A 20,073-nucleotide genomic window follows, 5' to 3' on the forward strand; every position below is an offset into this window, starting at 1 on the left:
ACAAAACAAAACACATGCTGCTCTTTATGCAGGTTTCTACACAAATCAAACTGTGCCTGGATACCATCTGCTCTCACCAGCCTTCTTCACAGCTTTGTGGGTGGTAGCTACACTAAGAGCAGCCTGATTTCTCTCACTGTTCACACGGAAAAGGCAGAGACTATCATTAGCTACCAAGGCACAATTCTTGCTGCCTCATTTCAGCCTCTTCTCATAAGAATATGGAAATGAATCTTTGCCCTTCTCTTTCCTGCTAGTGACTCTGTAACCTACTTCATAGAAAAAAGAAAACCTTTCTTTACCACATGATGTTCCCCTACTGCTGAATCAATACTGCCCCACTTCTTGGGAAAAGTGAAAAAGAAAAAGGATAGTCAGAAGAACAGTAAAGTAGGAAATAAAATTTTCCTATATGAGAAAATCCAATAAGAAAGGGATAATCTTATCAAAAACTTGAAAACACTTCTGTTTTCAATCATACTTAAGTACTTTTTAACAAAGTGCAGGCAAGATACCAATATTGAGTATTTTTAGGATGAAAACTCTCTCCTAAAGCAAATCTATTATTACCTCCCAAATTAAGAAGTTTACAGGTTGCTAGAGAAAATTTTTATGAAAAATCTCAAATCCTAATTTCACATTAGTTTTAAAAGAAAAAGATGGATAGCTTAAAGAAAATCAAGTCTAAGTTTAAAACTCAAATACTAAGAGATCTAAGAAGAAATAATTTGTGATTCTCCCATAATTTTTAAAGCATTCATAAGGTACTGGGATAGTGCAAGAGGTATGCATCAGTAACAGTACAAAACAAATGTAGCAAATGCTTAAAGAGTAACAAAAATAACCATCGTATTTCTGATGAGGAGAAATCAGATGAGAACAAATAAAGGATTAGATAAGGTTCCAGAAACAAGTGGCTGAGGTTCAAAAAGCAATAAACTTGGAATCAAAAAACCTGCCAGCTGTGGTAGATTCAGTTTCTACATCTGAAATTGGGAGTAGTATTATCTATGCCTAATAGGTTTTACTTATTCAACACATTCATCAAGCACTTACTACGTTGCCAGGACTATTCTACATGATGGGCACATGACAATTAATCAAAGTTCTCCTCTAGTAAAGCTTGCACTCTAGAGGAAGAGACAGATGATAAACACATACATACATACACACTAGTATGTAACATCTGACAGTGATACGGGCTATGAAGAGAAAGAAAGGGTAAGAGAACTGAGTAGGGAATTCCCTGGTGGTCCAGTGGTTAGGACTCTGTGCTTCCAGTGCTGGGCTTGGTTCGATCCCTAGTCAGGGAACTAAGATCCCACAAGCCATGCAGTGAAGCACCATCACCCACTCCAAAAAAAAGGAAGAAGAAAAAAAAGAGGACAGAACAATGGGTGAGGGACATAATTGTTTAAAATACAGTGGTTAGGGAAAGGCTTCCAAATGAGGGAATGATTCATGTATAGATCTGAAGGAACAAAGAAAACAAAGACCTTGAGGCTGGAATGCATTTAATATATTCAAAGATCACCTACACGGTCAGTGTGGCTTCAGCTCAGTGACACAGGCAGTGTTAGGTCTTGAGACTGCAGAAACACCCAGGGTGACCTTAGGTGGACCTTGTAAACCCCGCCTCATAGTTTGGATTTTATTCTGATTGACATGGGAAGTCTTTGGAGGGTTTTTAGTTGGTGTGTGTGTGTGTGTGTGTGTGTGTGTGTGTTTTATCCTAAGTTTTTTTAAGGATTGCAGTTGAGCCAACATGGGTTTCAACTATGTGGGTCCACTTACATGCAGAAATTTTTCAATAGTAAATACTACAGTAATACATGATCCACAGTTGGTCGAATCTGCAGATGTGGAACCACAGGTACATAGGAATTGGGGATACAGTGCTCGCTTCAGCAGCACATATACTAAAATAGGAATTGGGGATACAGAGGGCCGACTATAAATTATATGGGAATTTTAGATTGTTCAGAGGATTGGGCCCCCTAGACCCCAGGCTGTTCAAGGGTCAACTGTACTCTAGCTACTGTGGTATCGCTACTCAGTGTAGGAAATCTAGGAAGTCATTAGAATAGTATAAGTGAAACACAGTAGCTTGGGCTTTGGTGGGAGTAATGAGTTTTTGAGAAGTAGTTAATTCCATGTATTTTGAAGACAGAATTGGCAGGACTTGTTGATGGACTGGATGATGGTCTGAGGAAAGAGAAGGATCAAGATGACTCTTGGATTTTTGCCTAAATAACTCAATGTTTTTACTGAGAGGGAGAAAAGGAGGTCTGCAGAGAGCAGGGAAGCAAGAGCTCCCTCTTTAGGACGTACGATGTTTAACATACCAAGTACTGATATCAAGTGGGAAGCAAGATGTTAATAAGAGTCTGGAGCTCAAAGAAAGATCCGAGCAAGAAGTAGAAATGTGAGAGTGATCAACATATAGATGGTATGTAAAGCCATGGAAATGAATGAGTGCATCTCAGAATTGGATGTAGACAGAAGAGAGCCAAGGACTGAGCCTTGGACACTCCAACATAGAAAGGTCAGGAAAACAAGGAAGAAAATTGGGAGTGTGATGCTCCAGAAGTCAAATCAAGTGTTTCAAGGAGGGAGAAATCAACTATGTCAAATATTGCTGAGATATAAATTACTATGAGGAATAATAACTGACTAGAACTGGCAACGTGGATTACTAGTGAGCTTGTTAAGAATGCTTTCAGAGGCAGAGGAAAGATAGAAACCTAACTGTTGTAGTTTCAAGAGAATGGCAAATGAGGAATAGAAAAATTGAGTAGAGACAACTATTTTAAGAAGTTTTGCTATAAAGGACAGTTAATGATACAGGGCCAGAGGTACCTATGAGATCTACAGAGGTTTTAAGATATATATATTGGAGATCCTATGGCATGTTTGTATGCTAATGCAAATAATTTCATAGCGTAAATTTGATTTTTGCAAGAGAATGGAAAACAGGAAAATTGTAGGAGCAAAGTCCTTGAGTAAGACAGACTATGGGATCCAGTGTACAGTGAGGTGATCAGCTTGAGACAGAAGAGACAGTAATCCATAGTAATGAGGGGGAAAGAAGAGTAGATGGGTACAAAGGCCAAGAGACTGATGTAAAATTTACTGTTTTCTTAGTAAAATAGGGGGAAGTTGTGAACTGAGAATGGTAATGTTGGAAGAGGTATTGGAAACATGAGGAGAAAAATAACCTGTTTAATAATCACCTCTGAAAGTGGGAGAGGGGACTACTTTCTCAGAAAGTAGGAGATGAAAATAGCATTACACTTGATATTTGTAAATAAGTTAAAGTAGACCAATCCACTTGGCTCTGTATTTTTGTCCAGCCATATAGACAGCAGTATGGGGGAAATTAGGTTGGGTTTTGCCACACACTACACTGGCAGGGCAATTAAGAATATATTCAATGGGGCTTCCCTGGTGGCGCAGTGGTTGAGAGTCCGCCTGCCGATGCAGGGGACACGGGTTTGTGCCCTGGTCTGGGAGGATCCCACATGCCACAGAGCGGCTGGGCCCGTGAGCCATGGTGGCTGTGCCTGAGCGTCCAGAGCCTACACGTCCAGAGCCTGTGCTCCACAACAGGAGAGGGGACAACAGTGAGAGGCCCATGTACCGCAAAAAAAAAAAGAATATATTCAATGGATAATTAAGTTGTGTACCATGGAATCTAAGCTGGAGAAGAAGGAAATAAAGACTATGGGGGAAGAGATAGAGCTATGTAATAAAATATATAAAAATGAGAATATACAACTCATATGTATATGATAGATATACAATATTAAACAAAGATAAGGTACATTCATATCATGATTTTGCAGGATAAATACAGGCAAAAATGAAAAACTTTCTTTACAATATAAGGAAATGAAGAAGGTGAGAAAACGCTTTGGAAGAGTTTTTACTATGAAAGCAGAAAAGAACAAAGCAGCTTTAGGAAATGAAACAGAGATCAATTTTACCTGGAGCAAGATAACAGGAAGGCAGACTTTTTTTAAAAAAAGGTGAGTTACTGATGTTAATAAGAGTGTTAATATGACAAATACATGGTCAGAGAAACTTGTGGAGTGCACCAATAACTTTAGCTTAACCAAAAAACAAAACAGAAGTGAGAGTAAGTCTTCCAGCCATGAAGAAATAATAAACATGTAACACAAAAATGCACTATAAACTAGAAAAAATGATTAAGATATGTTTAATAACGGTTTAGAAATACTGGAAAACAGCAGGGTTGTGATTCCTGAGAAAAGGGAAACAAATAAGTCCTACAATCACCCTAGCATTCTTCTGGGAGGCAATATCCACACTGAGGCTACAGGGAAGAGAAAATACAAACAGAGCCCAGAGGTCCATTGAGTTGAGGAAACAGAACACAGCTGGAGGAGAGAGGCAGCTGGGAATTTGTGTGAAGGTTCGAGTTAAGGAGGAACTACACTAGGAGAGAGCTTCACGAATCTACAAAGGAAATCCCTTGAGTCTATTAGGCTACACCTAAATACATGAAAATTCAAGAAAGCCAGATAAAGCACAATTAGGGAGCTGTAAATAGAACAATTCCCATAGCTCACACAGGGCAGGAAGACATCTGAGGTCTAATCACCCAGAACGACAATCCTCAGTGATCATCAGGGACATTTGGTGGAGATCCTGAAAGGTCTCTTTAGGGGAAAACTTAAGGGTAGAGCTGAACTATTCCTGAAGGCTGCTCTAGACACACTCTAGCAAAACTTAAAAACAGGTCTCAAAGTGATTAAACTGGCAAATAACTATCTGTCAAAATCCAACACTGTCTTCAAAAAGCACACTAAAGAGAAATGCTCAACAATATAATATTCAGTGTCCAGCATCTGGTAAAAAAAAATCACTAACCAGGCCAAGAAGCAGGAAAATGTAACCGATATCCAGGAGAAAAAGAATCAGTCAATAGAAACAAACCCATAAATGAGAAATATAATGGGTACAGTGAACAAGGCTGTCAAAACAGCTATTTTAATTATACATAAGTGGTTAAAGCAAAACATTAATATAATGAGAAAATAAGCTGAAGCTATAAAGGAGAATCAAATGGAACTTCTAGAGATGTATAATATATCAAAATGAACATCTATCTGCTTAAGAATAGGGGCATACTAGACACTACAAAGCAAAGATCAGTAACCTACTGAAGACATAGCAACAGAATCTATCCAAACAAAGAACATAAGAAAAAAGGCTGAAAACAGCTCATCAGTAACCTAATATCACTGATATTATCAATGTGAAAATATCAAGTAGTCTAACAGAAGTATAATTGGACTCTCAGTTGGGGGAGGGAGATAGGGAGTACAGGAAAAATATTTGAAGAACGACCAAAATTTTCCAAATTTGATGAAAACAATAAACCCACAGATTCAAAAAGCTCAACAAACTTCAGGCAGAATAAATACACTCCCGACACAAAACTGAGAAAGCACATCATTACGAAATTGCTGAAAACCTCTAACAAAGAGAATGTCTTAAAAGTAGAGAAAAAAGACACATTACATACAAAAGTAGAAAGAGAAGAATTACTGTGGACTTTTAGTCAGAAACTATACACACAGAAGACAAAGGGAGGACATCTTTAAACTAACAAAAGAAAACAAAAACAGTCAATTGACAATTCTATACCTAGTGAAAAATACCATTCAAAAATTAAAGGACTCAAAAACACATGAGTGCATACAAAACTGGTGAAATCTGAATAATGTCTGTGGATTGTACCAACGTCAGTTTCCTGGTTTTAATACTATAGTTATGTTAGATGTTACCATTGAAGGAAACTGAAGGATACACAGGACCTCTCTAGAGGTACTAGTTTTGCAACTTCATGTGAACTGATAATCATTTCAAAATAAAAAGGTTTTTTAAGTAAGGAAAATACTCTTTTTCAGGGAAACAAAAACAGAGAATTAGTGACTAGCAAACTGGTACCACAAAAATTGAAAGGGTAGGTATATCAAGCAAAAGTATGGAAAACAGATCTAAAGAATGAAGAATACAAGAAATGGCAAATATCTTCATCTCTTTAAAATATAACTGTTTAAAGAAAAAAATATTGTGTGATGTATGACCTTTAAAAATAAAGGTATGACCACAAAAGAAGCAGATGGAGTGTGAGAGTGTTATATTATACATGAAATAGTATAACATGATTTGAAGGTAAACTGTGATATGTTAAACATGTATATTGTAAACCTTAAATCTAAGACTAGATACAGATAATAGTGGAGGGAAAAAATGGAATACTAAAAAATATTCAATTCAAAGGAGGAAAAAGTAACAAAGTTAACAGTTGGGAAAAACAGAAAACAAATAGGAAGATAGTAGGTTTAAATCCAAACATCAAGAACTGCATTAATGTAAATGGACTGAACATTCCAGTAAGAGACAAAGACTGTCAGAGTGGATAGAGAAGCAAAAACCAATTATCTGGGTTCTATAACAAACCCATTTTCAGAACAGAGACAGATTAAAAGTAAAAAGATGACAAAAGAGAGTCAAGATGATGGAGGAGTAGGAGGACGTGGAGTTCATCTATCCCTACAAATGCATCAAGAATACATTTACAAATGGAATGATTCACACAGAGCACCAGCTGAACACTAGCAGAAGAGCTCGGACACCTAAAAGGATAAGAAAGATCCCCACATAACCAGGTAGGATAAAAGACAGAAGAGAAAAGGAAGAGGAGGGGAAGTGGGACAGGACCTGCGCCCCTGAGAGGGGGTGGTGCTGAAGGGAAGGAGAGGTTATCACATCCAGGGAAGCCCCCTCACTGGCGAGATCAGATGGGACAGAAGGGGAGCCTTGGGGACTATCAGAGGAGAGCACAGCAACTGATCTGTGGCAGGCAGGACAGAGTGAGACCTACACAGAGGGTACATGCCACAGCATGGACCCACATGCCATGCTATGGACCCACAGCAAGGGTCCATAGACACAGACTAGCTGAATAGATACAAAAACAAGACCTGTAAATATGCTGTCTATAAGAGACCCCCTTCAACTCTAGGGAAACATACAGACTGAAAGTAAGGGGATGGAAAAAAGATATTCCAAGCAAATGGAAATCAAAAGAAAGCTGAAGTAGCAATACTCATATCAGACAAAATAGACTTTAAATTAAAGACTGTTACAAGAGACAAGGACACTACATAATGACCAAAGGATCAATCCAGGAAGAAGATATAACAATTATAAATATCTATGCATTCAACATAGGATCACATCAATATACAAGGCAAATGCTAACAGCCTTAGAAGGGGAAATCGACAGTAACACAATCACAGTGGGGGACTTTAACACACCAGTTATACAAATGGACAGATAATCCAGACAGAAAATTAATAAGGAAAACACAAGCCTTAAGTGACACATTAGACCAGATAGATTTAATTGATATTTATAGGTCATTCCATCCGAAAGCAGCAGAATACACTTTCTTCTCAAGTACACATGGAACATTATCCAGGATAGAGCACATCATGGGCCACCAATCAAGCCTCGGTAAATTTAAGAAAACCGAAATCATATCAAGTATCTTTTCCAACCACAATGCTTTGAGATTAGAAATCAATTAGAGGAAAAACACTGTAAAAAACACAAACACATGATGCCAAACAACATGTTACTAAACAACCAATGGATCACTGAAAAAATCAAAAAGGAAATAAAAAATATCTAGAGGCAATGACAATGAAAACACAACAATCCAAAGCTTATGGGACACAGCAAAAGCAGTTCTAAGAGGGAAGTTTATAGCAATACAATCCTACCTCAGGAAACAAGAAAAATCTCAAACAACCTAACGTTACACCTAAAGCAACTAGAGAAAGAAGAACAAACAAAACCTAAAGTTAGTAAAAGGAAAATCAGAAAGATCAGAGCAGAAATCAATGAAATAGAAAGGAAAAAAAAATAGCAAAGATCAATGAAACTAAAAGCTGGTTCTTTGAGAAGATAAACCAAATTGATAAACCTTTAGCCAGACTCATTAAGAAAAAAAGGGAGAGGACCCAAATCAAAAAAATTAGAATAAAAAAGAAGTTACAATGGACATGATAGAAATACAAAGGATCACAAGAGACTACTACAAGCAACTATACGCCAATAAAATGGACAACCTAGAAGAAATGGACAAATTCTTAGAAGGTACAACCTTCCAAGACTGAACCCGGAAGAAATAGAAAATATAAACAAATCAATCACAAGTACTGAAATTGAAACTGTGATTAAAAATCTTCCAACAAACAAAAGTCCAGGACCAGATGGCTTCACAGGCAAACTCTACCAAACATTTAGAGAAGAGTTAACACCTATCCTTCTGAAACTATTCCAAAAAATGGCAGAGGAAGAAACATTCTCAAGCTCATTCTACGAGGCCACCATCACCCTGATACCAAAACCAGACAAAGATACCACCAAAAAGAAAATTATAGGCCAATATCAGTGATGAACATAGACGCGAAAATCCTCAACAAAATACTAGCAAACCAAATCCAACAACACATTAAAAGGATCATACACCATGATCAAGTGGGATTTATTCAAGGGAGGTAAGGATTTGTCAACATATGTAAATCAATCAATGAGATATACCACACTAACAAACTAAAGAATAAAAACAATATGATCATCTCAATGGATGCAGAAAAAGCTTTTGACAAAATTCAACACACATTTATGATAAAAACTCTCCAGAAAGTGGGCACAGAGGGAACCTACCTCAACATAATAAAGGCCGTATATGACAAATCCATGCAAACATCATTCTTAACAGTGAAAATCTGAAAGCATTTCCTCTAAGATCAGGAACAAGAAAAGGATGTCCACTTCACCACTTTTATTCAACAAGATCAAGAACAAGACAAGGATGTCCACTTTTAACCACTTCTATGCCAATTTTGGAAGTCCTAGCCATGGCAATCAGAGAAGAAGAAGAAATAAAAGGAATTCAAACTGGAAAAGAAGAAGTAAAACTGTCACTGTTTGCAGATGACATGATACTATACATAGAAAATCCTAAAGATGCTACCAGAAAACTACTAGAGCTCATCAATGAATTCAGTAAAGTTGCAGGATACAAAATTAATACACAGAAATCTCTTGCACTCCTATACACTAACAATGAAAGATCAGAAAGAGAAATTAAAGGAAAAAAATCCCATTTACCATGGCATCCAAAAGAATAAAATACGTAGGACTAAACCTACCTAAGGAGGCAAAAGACCTGTACTCTGAAAACTATAAGATACTGATGAAAGAAATCAAAGGTAGCACAAACAGATGGAGAGATATACCATGTTCTTGGATTGGAAGAATCAACATTGTCATTGATTCTTTACAGAGCATTTTTTACAGAATTAGAACAAATAATTTTACAATTTGTATGGAAACACAAAAGACACCAAATAGCCAAAGCAATGCTGAAAAAGGGAAACGGGGCTGTAGGAAACAGGCTCCCTCACTCAAGACTATACTACAAAGCCACACTAATCAAAACAGTATGGTACTAGCACAAAAACAGGAATATAGATCAAGGGGCCATTGTTGTGTTCCTGGGAACACCCCATGGAGAGGGTTGGCCTAAGCAGTACCCTTGGGTTGAGCAACAGGTTGGGGTACTTGTCCAGCAGATCAAGGTCAGTGCACAAAAGCATTGTTTATCCATGACATGATGGAGATAAGCGAGTGAGCCTGTAGACTGATGTCTCCAACTATGGATGAATGGATCGCTCTGGGTTGGGTACTTTCACCTGCATTTACCTGGTCTGAGTTGTACCAAGAGACCAAGTTCTAGTTTCTTCCTAAGAATGGTAGGTTCAGGACAGGTTGTTTATCTAGATAATAGATCCTCTTTTCTTCTTTGGGGACCCAACCCTTAGCCACTCTCAGTCCATGTGACTTGGAGGGATGGACTTCATTTCCCATCCACCTCTGTTCCCATGTCCAGAGCTCAACACCCGACCAAAGCTTGTCCAGTGCTGAGTCCGCAAAGCTAAAGTAATTGGTGTGGGGACAAACTAATGGGAATCGACCTCATGACTCCTGCTGGAGCTGTGTGGAAGCAGGGACTCTCTTTGCTGGGGTTGTTATAGAAAGTCCAGAGATAAACCCATGCACCTATGGTCTCCTAAACTATAACAAAGGAGGCAAGAATATACAATGGACAAAAGACAGTCTCTTCAATAAGTGGTGCTGGGAAAACTGCACAGCTACATGTAAAAGAATGAAATTAGAACATTCTCTAACACCATACACAAAAATAAACTCAAAATGGATTAAAGATCTAAATGTAAGACTGCATACCATAAAATTCTTAGAGGAAAACATAGGAAGAACACTCTTTGACATAAATCATAGCAAAATCTTTTCGATTCACTTCCTAATGAAAATAAAACCAAAAATAAACAAATGGGACCTAATTAAACTTAAAAGCTTTTGCAAAGTAAAGGAAACCATAAACAAAATGAAAAGACAACCCATAGAATGGGAGAAAATAGATACAAATGAAGTGATGGACAAGAGATTAATCTCCAAAATAAACAAACAGCCCATGCAGCTCATTATCAAAATAAGAAACAACCCAATCAGAAAATGGGCAGATCTAAACAGACATTTCACAAAGGAAGACATACAGATGGCCAAGAGGTACATGAAAAGATGATCAACATCACTAATTATTAGAGAAATGCAATTCAAAAATACAGTGAGGTATCACTTCACATCAGTCAGTATGGCCATCAACAAAAAATGTACAAAAATAAATGCTGGGGAGGGTATGGTGAAAAGGGAACCCTCCTACACTGTTGGTGGGAAGGTAAATTAGTACATCCACTATGCAGAACAGAATGGAGGTTCCTTAAAAAATTAAAAATAGAGCTACCATATGATCTAGCAATCTCACTCTTGAGCATATATCCAGAGAAAACCATAATTTGAAAAGATATACATGTACCCCAATGTTCACTGCAGCACCATTTACAGCAGCCAGGACATGGCTAACTGTCTGTCGAAGGAGGAATGGATAAAGAAGATGTAATATACATATACAATGAAATATTACTCAACCATAAGAAAGAACGAAATAATGCCATTTGCAGCAACATGGATGTACCTAGAGATTGTCATACTGAGTGAAGTCAGACAGAGAAAGACATATATCTTAAGATATTGCTTACATATGGAATCTTAAAAAATGGTACAAATGAACCTATTTACAAAACAGAAATAGAGTCACAGATGTAGAAACAAACTTATGGTTACCAAGGGGGAGAGGGGGCAGGACGGATAAACTGGGAGATTGGGATTGACATATACACACTAATATACATAAAATAGATAAGTAAGAAGAACCTACCATATAGCCCAGGGAACTCTACTCAATACTTTGTAATGACCTATATGGAATAGAATCTAAAAAAGAATGGATTTATGTATAACTGATTCACTTTGCTGTACAGCAAAAACTAACTCAACATTGTAAATCAACTATAATCCACTAAAAATTAATTTTAAAAAATGATATACCACACAAACACTGAGAACAGAACTGCAATTACTACACTAATATTAGACAAAGTAAACTTTGGAACAAAGAGTATTATCAGAGATTTATTTTTTTATTTTTTTCAGTATGCGGGCCTCTCACTTGTTGTGGCCTCTCCCATTGCGGAGCACAGGCTCTGGACCCAAAGGCTCAGCGGCCATGGCTCACGGGCCCAGCTGCTCCGCAGCATGTGGGATCTTCCCGGACCGGGGCACAAACCGTGTCCTCTGCATTGGCAGGTGGGCTCTCAACCACTGAGCCACCAGAGAAGCCCTATCAGAGATTTTTTAAAATCGTGTTTCGGGCTTCCCTGGTGGCGCAGTGGTTGAGAATCCGCCTGCCGATGCAGGAGACACGGGTTCGTGCCCTGGTCCAGGAAGATCCCACATGCCGTGGAGCAACTAAGCCCGTGAGCCATGGCTGCTAGGCCTGCGTGTCTGGAGCCTGTGCTCCGCAACGGCAGAGGCCACAACAGTGAGAGGCCCGCATACCGCAAAAAAAAAAAAAAAAAAAAAAAAAATAGTGTTTCAACATAACCGAGATGAAAGACAACCCTCAGAAGGGAGAAAATTTCTGCAAATGAAGCAACTGACAAAGGAATAATAACCAAAATTTGCAAGCAGCTCATGCAGCTCAATATCAAACAAACAAACAACCCAATCCAAAAATGGGCAGAAGACCTAAATTGACATTTCTCTAAAGAAGATATACAGATTGCCAACAAACACATGAAAGAACAACATCACTAATCATTAGAGAAATGCAAATCAAAACTACAATGAGGTATCACCTCACACCAGTGAAAATGGTCATCATCAAAAAAAACTACAAACAATTAATGCTGGAGAGGGTGTGGAGAAAAGGGAACCCTCCTGCACTGTTGGTGGGAATGTAAATTGATACAACCACTATGGAGAACAGTATGGAGGTTCCTTAAAAAGTAAAAACAGAACTACCATATGACCCAGCAATCCCACTACTGGGCATATACGCTGAGAAAACCATAATTCAAAAAGAGTTCATGTACCACAATGTTCATTGCAGCTCTATTTACAATAGCCAGGACATGGAAGCAACCTAAGTGTCCATCGACAGATGAATGGATAAAGAAGATGTGGCACATATATACAACAGAATATTACTCAGTCATAAAAAGAAATGAAACTGAATTATTTGTAGTGAGGTGGATGGACCTGGAGTCTGTCATACAGAGTGAAGTAAGTCAGAAGGAGAAAAACAAATACCATATGCTAACACATATATAAGGAATCTAAGAAAAAAAATGTCATGAAGAGACTAGGGGTAGGACAGGAATAAAACACAGACCTACTAGAGCATGGACTTGAGGATATGGGGAGGGGGAAGGGTAAACTGTGACGAAGTGAGAGAGTGTCATGGACATATATACACTACCAAATGTAAAATAGCTAGCTAGTGGGAAGCAGCCGCATGGCATAGGGAGATCAGCTAGGTGGTTTGTGACCACCTAGAGGGTGGGATAGGGAGGGTGGGAGGGAGACGCAAGAGCGAAGAGATATGGGAACATATGTATATGTATAACTGATTCACTTTGTTGTAAAACAGAAACTAACACACCATTGTAAAGCAATTATACTCCAACAAAGATGTTTTAAAAAAAAAAACCACTAAACTAAAAACAGAACTATCATATGACCCAGCAATACCACTACTGGTCATATAACCTGAGAAAACCATAATTCAAAAAGAGTCATGTACCACAATATTCACTGCAGCACTATTTATAATAGCCATGACATGGAAACAACCTAAGTGTCCATCGACAGATGAATGGATAAAGAAGATGTGGCACATATATACAATAGAATATTACTCAGCCATAAAAAGAAACAAAACTGAGTTATTTGTAGGGAGGTGGATGGACCTAGAGTCTGTCATACAGAGTGAAGTAACCGTATGCTAACACGTATACATGGAATCTTAAAAAAAAAAGGCCTGATGAACCTAGCAGCAGGACAGAAATAAAGATGCAGATGTAGACAATGGACTTGAGGACACAGGGATGGTGAAGGGTAAGCTGGGACAAAGTGTGAGAGTAGCACTGACATATATACACATTACCAAATGTAAAAGAGATAGCTAGTGGGAAGCAGCTGCATAGCACAGGGAGATCAGCTCGGTGCTTTGTGACCACCTAGAGGGGTGGGATGGGGGGGTGGGATGGAGACGCAAGAGGGAGGGGATATGGGGATATATGTATACATATAGCTGATCACTTTGTTATACAGCAGAAACTAACACAACACTGTAAAGCAATTATACTCCAATAAAGATGTTAAATTTAAAAAAAAGAAATATCAGGAAGGAAATTAAAAAATACTTTGAACTTAATGAAAATAAAAAGACAGTCTCAAATTTTGTGGGATGCAGATAAAGCAGCACTTAGAAGAAAATTTATAGCTTTAAATGCTTATGTGAGAAAAGAAGTAGAAAATCAATTATCTAAACTTCTTTAAGTATCCTGAAAAATAAGAGCAAATTAAGCCCAAATAATAAGTATGAAGGAAATGCTAAAGATGAGGTTAGAAATCAATAAACAGAAAACTGACAAACAGTACAGAAAAACTAAACAAGTCAAATGTTGAATCATTGAAAAGTTCAATGAAATTGATAAGCATGTAACTAGGCTGATTAAGAATAAAACAGAGAAGAGACAAATTATTAATATCAAGACTGAAATGGGGGCTTCCCTGGTGGTGCAGTGGTTGGGAGTCCGCCTGCCAATGCAGGGGACACGGGTTCGTGCCCCAGTTTGGGAAGATCCCACATGCCGCGGAGCGGCTGGGCCCGTGGGCCATGGCCGCTGGGCCTGCGCGTCCGGAGCCTGTGCTCCGCAATGGGAGAGGCCACAGCAGTGAGAGGCCCGCGTACCACAAAAAAAAAAAAAAAAAAAAAAGAAAAGAAAAGACTGAAATGGGGTCTTTATCACAGATATTAAAAATATAAATAAAAATATAATAAATGAATATTATGGTCAAATTTATGCCAATAAATTTGACTACTTACATGAGCTGGAAAAATTTCTTGAAAAACATAAATTACCAAAACTGACTCAAAAAGTAATGGAAAATCCAAATAGACTTATATACACTAATAAAATTCGTGGGCAAAGACTTCTCAAATAGGATGAAAAAAGCACAAAACCACACACTGTGTGGTTTTGAAAGACACTGTTAAGGAAATGTAAAAGCCAATTCAGATTGGGAGAAACTATTCGCAATACATATTCTTTCTAGCAAAGAAACTATATAAGGAACCATAAAGAACTCTTACTACAACCCAATGTTTTTAAATTGGGCAAAAAATTTGAACATACACATAACAAAAGAAGATATACGAACAGCCAATAAGCATATGAAAACATGCTTGAGATCAATAGTTATCAAGGAAATACAAATAAGCCTATACTGAGATACTACTTCTACCCCTCTAGAGTGGCTAATACTAAAAAGACTGACAATATCAAGTGTTAAGTGAGGATACAGAGTAACTGGAACTTGGGAATGAAAAATGGTACAATCACTTTAGAACACACTTTGACTGTTTCTTAAAAAGTTAAACATATACTCTCCATAATACTCACAAGTTCTACTACTAGGTATTTAATCAACATCATGAATGATACTGAATATGTCTACACAAAAACATGTATCTACATAAAAATTTGTACATGAAAATTCATAGTGGCTTTATTTTTTATAGTCCAAAGCTGGAAACAACTCAAATTCCCATCAACTGGTGAACAGATGAAATGTGTAAATCCATAAATAAATACCACTCAGCAATACAAGGGAATGAATCACAAAACAAGCAACAATACTGATGAATGCCAACAACATTATTCTGAAGAAGACAGATGCAAAGAAGTTCATACTTAGGATTCCATCTATATGAAATTTTATAACAAGGAAAACAAATCTGTAGTAAAAGAATGCAAATCAGTGGCTGCCTGGGGCTATGATTAGAGACTGGGGATTTACGGGGTAGAGACACAAAGGAAATTTGGGGGAGTGATAGAAATTTTATCTTGATCATGGTGGTGGTTACAAGGATGTATTAATTTGTTAAAACTCAATGAACTGTACAATTAAGTATACTGTGTTGTATTTAAGTTATTCCTCAGTAAAGTTGATTTGTAAACAGAGATCAGTAATAGAAAAATAAAATTCAAAGCTGGAGTAAAATGCTTTCTGTTTTTATATTTTAAAAATGACTCCATCTGTTAGAATCAGCAGCTAAAATAAGTTAATATACATAGCAATATTTTAATAGTTCGTTTTTGCAGGTTTACAGAGGCAGCTACTTAAGCTCTGTTTTGCATTTCTGTGAACTGTACACTAGATTTGTTTCTAGAGATATATAAAATGAATTAGCAAGAAAGATTCAATCTTGAATTTCACATAATCCAGGAGAGTTATGTTATGCCTCTTTGGCTGGTAAGTAGATAGGAATTCAAGCTGAGAAGCTCAGAGCCAGTGCAAATTTTCATAAAAATCTTCAGCTAGCCAATGTATCATAATGCCTTAGTACATTCACTGTGAACTAAAAGTTTCAAATATTAATTCTAGATAATGAAATTTTAGAACAGCTGTGTGTTTAAGTCTATTTAATTCTGGGGAGTTGGAGAAAGAGTCTACGTGATTTACAGAGTCAGATAAACAGAGTTTGAATCCTGCTCTGCCATTCCTGTTCAACCTTAGGCAATTTGCTTATCCTCTCAGACTCAGTTTCCCTTTTGTAAAATGTGTTTTACCTGGCAGGTAACACTCAAATAATGTTAGTTCCTTTTCTGCCCAAATAAAAGTAGAGTTATAATCAATGTGGTCCTTTGAGAATATTAATCGTTTGACAGGGTACAGAATACCATATCGTGGATAAGAAAAAGAGAAAGGACATAAAATAACTACTGAGAAGGATTCAGAAGTAAGATAATAATAGCCTGAACCAAGAAGTGTCAATGGGAATTGAAAAGAAGAGATGAATGAAAACACTTCGAAGAAAGAAAAAACAGGATTGGGTATGACAGCCAAGAACAAGAAAAGAATCAAAGATGCAGGCAAGTTATGTGGACTAGAGCAGCGACATGACCACAGCTTGGATGGATGATGACAAATAGTAAAGTGACAAATTAAAACAGTTGTTTCCCAGATATAACAGCTTGTTTTTTCTTAGACCACTTGCCTTTATTTCTTAGAGCAGTAGAAACATAGTACAAACTATGTACGTAATTTTAAATTTCCTATCAGTCACTTTAAGAAGAAATACGTAAAATAAATTTTATTACTATATTTCACTTATCCCAGTATATCCAAAATATTATTTCAACATGTAACCATTAAAATATTAATGAGATTTTGCATTGTTTTTTGTATTTAATCTTCAAAATTTGATGTTGATTTACACTTACAGCACGTCACAAGTTGGACTAGCCACATATGAGTGGCTACCATTTTTGACAGCACAGGCTTAGACTATTAGATACTATAATTAATTTTTCTTTCCAGATGAAGTCAACAAAATGTGGAATATCCATTCAATGTTACAGTCAACAATAAAAAGGAACAGACTACAACATGGATGAACCGTAAATGCATTATGCTAAGTGATTGGACTCAAGAAGCTACTATGTAATTCTATTTATATGACATTCTGGAAAAGGCCAAAATGTAAGAATCAAAAACAGATCAGTGGTTGCCTGAGGTTGGGAGTAGGGAGAGGACTTGACTAAATGCAGAGAGAAATTTTTTGGTATGATGGAAGTGTTCTGTATCTCAATTATGGTGATTGATGGCTATGTGACTATGCATTTGTCAAAATTCATAATAGAACTGTATACAGTCATCCCTCAGTATCCACAGGGGATTGGTACCACCAATCTAATGTGTGTTGGTAGAATGTGGAGAAATTGGAACCCTTATATACTGCTGGTAGAAATGTAAAGATGGTATAGTTGGTTTGGAAAACAGCCCGCAGTTCCTCAAAAGGTTAAATATAAGGTTATAATTTACCAATTCTACTCCTAGGTATATACCCAAGAAAAACAAAAACATATATCTACACAAAAACTTGTACATGAATGTTCACAGCACCATTTTCCAAAACAGCCCAAAAGTAGAAACAACCCAAATATCCAGCAACTGATAAACAGATAAATAAAATGTATTACATCCATATACTCTATAAAAAAGAATATTACTCTACAAAAAGCAATGGAGGGGCTTCCCTGGTGGCACAGTGGTTGAGAGTCTGCCTGCTGATGCAGGGAACACAGGTTCGTGCCCCGGTCCGGGAGGACACCACATGCCACGGAGTGGCTGGGCCTGCGCATCTGGAACCTGCGCTCCACAGCGGGAGAGGCCACGGCAGTGAGAGGCCCGTGTACCGCAAAAAAAAAAAAAAGAAAAAAAAAAGCAATGGAGTGCTGATACACACTACAAAGTTGATGAACCCTAAGACAATACTTAAAGTGAAAAATGTTGGTTACTAAGTATCACATACTGTATGATTCTACATATCCAGAAATGTCCAGAATAGGCAACTCTATCAAGACAGAAAATAAATGAGAAGTTGCCTAGGGCTGGAGGAGATTAGGGGAAGAGGGTAGAGGTACTGAGGCTAAAGGGTATGGGGTGAATTTTTGGGTGATGGAAATATTCTAAACTTGATAGTGGTGATGGTTGCACAACTCTGTGAATACAATAAAAGCCACCAAATTGTATAAAGGGTGAGATGTTTGTGAATTATATCTCAATAAAGCTGTTAAAAAATACTCTCCTAATAATGGGGGAAGAGTTTTTAGTATACACTAACAAAATAACTAAACAATGAAAAGTGGTATCTATGCAGACATGTAACTTATATGTTTTTGTGCATCTTTGGCATTAGATTAGGAAAAAATAGCAAAATTATTACCCTTTCTACTGAAGACAACTGTTGCTGTAATCCATCACATTTTTTGCTTGCTTCTTCAAAAAGAGTTTTATACTTTTCTGTTTGAGACTGTTGCAAATTAATTGTCCGCTGCTGTTTCATACAATCTCCTTCAGAATTTTTCAGTTGAGACTTTAAATCCTGAATTTCATCCTCCTATAGTTATGAAATTATAGATTATATGGAAAAACACATGATTTGGTATCAAAACATAAAGCAGAAAACATAAAGGAGCTTTGTATGATCTTTGGTGAGATATTTATACCCATTTCACTAAGAAAAACGAATTACATTCTATTTTCATTCTCAAAATGGAAGTTAGATGTTTTATTTACGCTTAATAGCTTACACTTATAAGTCTAATACAGAGCATTCTAATTGTTAGCAAGTATTTAAAATTCTTCAGCTCTGTGAAGATTCAACATCTCAGAATAAAGTTCAGTATTTAAATTTCTGAATTTAAAAGTTAACTGTGAATTATACTTCAATGAAGCCATTTTTAAAATAAAATTGAAAACTACTCCTAAAATGACTTTGAATATTACAGCATTTATTCTGAAAGGTTTTAAAAACTTACCTTTTTATTGCATTCACATACAACATTATCCAATTCCTCCTGCATAACATGGAGTTTGGCCTTCAGAAATCTGATCTGTGCTTCTGTGTCAATTTAATAATAATATTTATTATCTTTCACTGAATCTAAGATGCCATCAATTGTTAAGACAGACTATTATTTTATGAGGGAAAAAAAGGTTCAAGATGGGGAGTCTAACAGGAGATCCCTGTTTGGGAACACTCAAGACACTACATACCCCTCATGTAGAGGTAAATGAAAAATCCATCCAACAGAAAGGAACTGTTACACTGGAACCAAGTAAAGAAAGAGGAAAAAACCGAAAACTTTTCCTGAGCATCGGAACCACAAGCCAAGTACTCACATAAGTTTGCAGACTGAACCATGCGGTTCGAGAAACACCTCAAACAGAACTTAAAGTGGTCTCAGACCGGTAATGCCCCCAGGTGTTTGGCAGAAGCAAACACAAATCCTCTCTAGCAAAACTCAACTTCAATCCCAGCCATTGTAATTATAAAATACCACTGACTGTAATACACATCCCAATTTCACAGATGTTAAAATGTAGTGACGTGTCTGAGAAGCAAACGCATTAATACCTTACTGCCGAAGCTTTCTCCCACAAACCCCTCATGAAGATCTACCTTCGGTATTTCATTGTTATCAAAAGTTCTTTATTCAATAATATCAGTAAATCTCTGAGGGTTTTAGGCCTATAAAAGTAAATAAAGTAAAAACTGAACTTAGAACTCACTCATAATTCATTCAATCATTCATTAAAAAGATACACATCAGGACTTCCCTGGTGGCACAGTGGTTAAGAATCCGCCTGCCGATGCAGGGGACACGGGTTCAAGTCCTGGTCCGGAAATATCCCACATGCCGTGGAGCACCTAAGCCCATGTGCCACAACTATTGAGCCTGTGCTCTAGA

General features: G+C 37.2%; 1 protein-coding gene across 11 annotated transcripts in view; it reads right to left on the reverse strand.

Moving 5' to 3' along the window:
- Window positions 1-20,073, reverse strand: part of TEX9 (testis expressed 9) — a 205,021-nt gene that overhangs the window by 29,531 nt on the left and 155,417 nt on the right. For all 11 annotated transcript variants that reach the window (XM_067029798.1, XM_067029800.1, XM_067029795.1 and 8 more), the window contains 2 exons: window positions 19,141-19,223; window positions 18,546-18,719 (listed from right to left, as the gene is read on the reverse strand). In XM_067029798.1, the coding sequence (XP_066885899.1) occupies window positions 18,546-18,719; window positions 19,141-19,223 (257 nt within the window). The remainder of the gene's footprint in view (window positions 1-18,545; window positions 18,720-19,140; window positions 19,224-20,073) is intronic.

The sequence above is a fragment of the Kogia breviceps genome, chromosome 3 (assembly GCF_026419965.1).
Source record: "Kogia breviceps isolate mKogBre1 chromosome 3, mKogBre1 haplotype 1, whole genome shotgun sequence".
Taxonomy (NCBI): Eukaryota; Metazoa; Chordata; class Mammalia; order Artiodactyla; family Physeteridae; genus Kogia; species Kogia breviceps.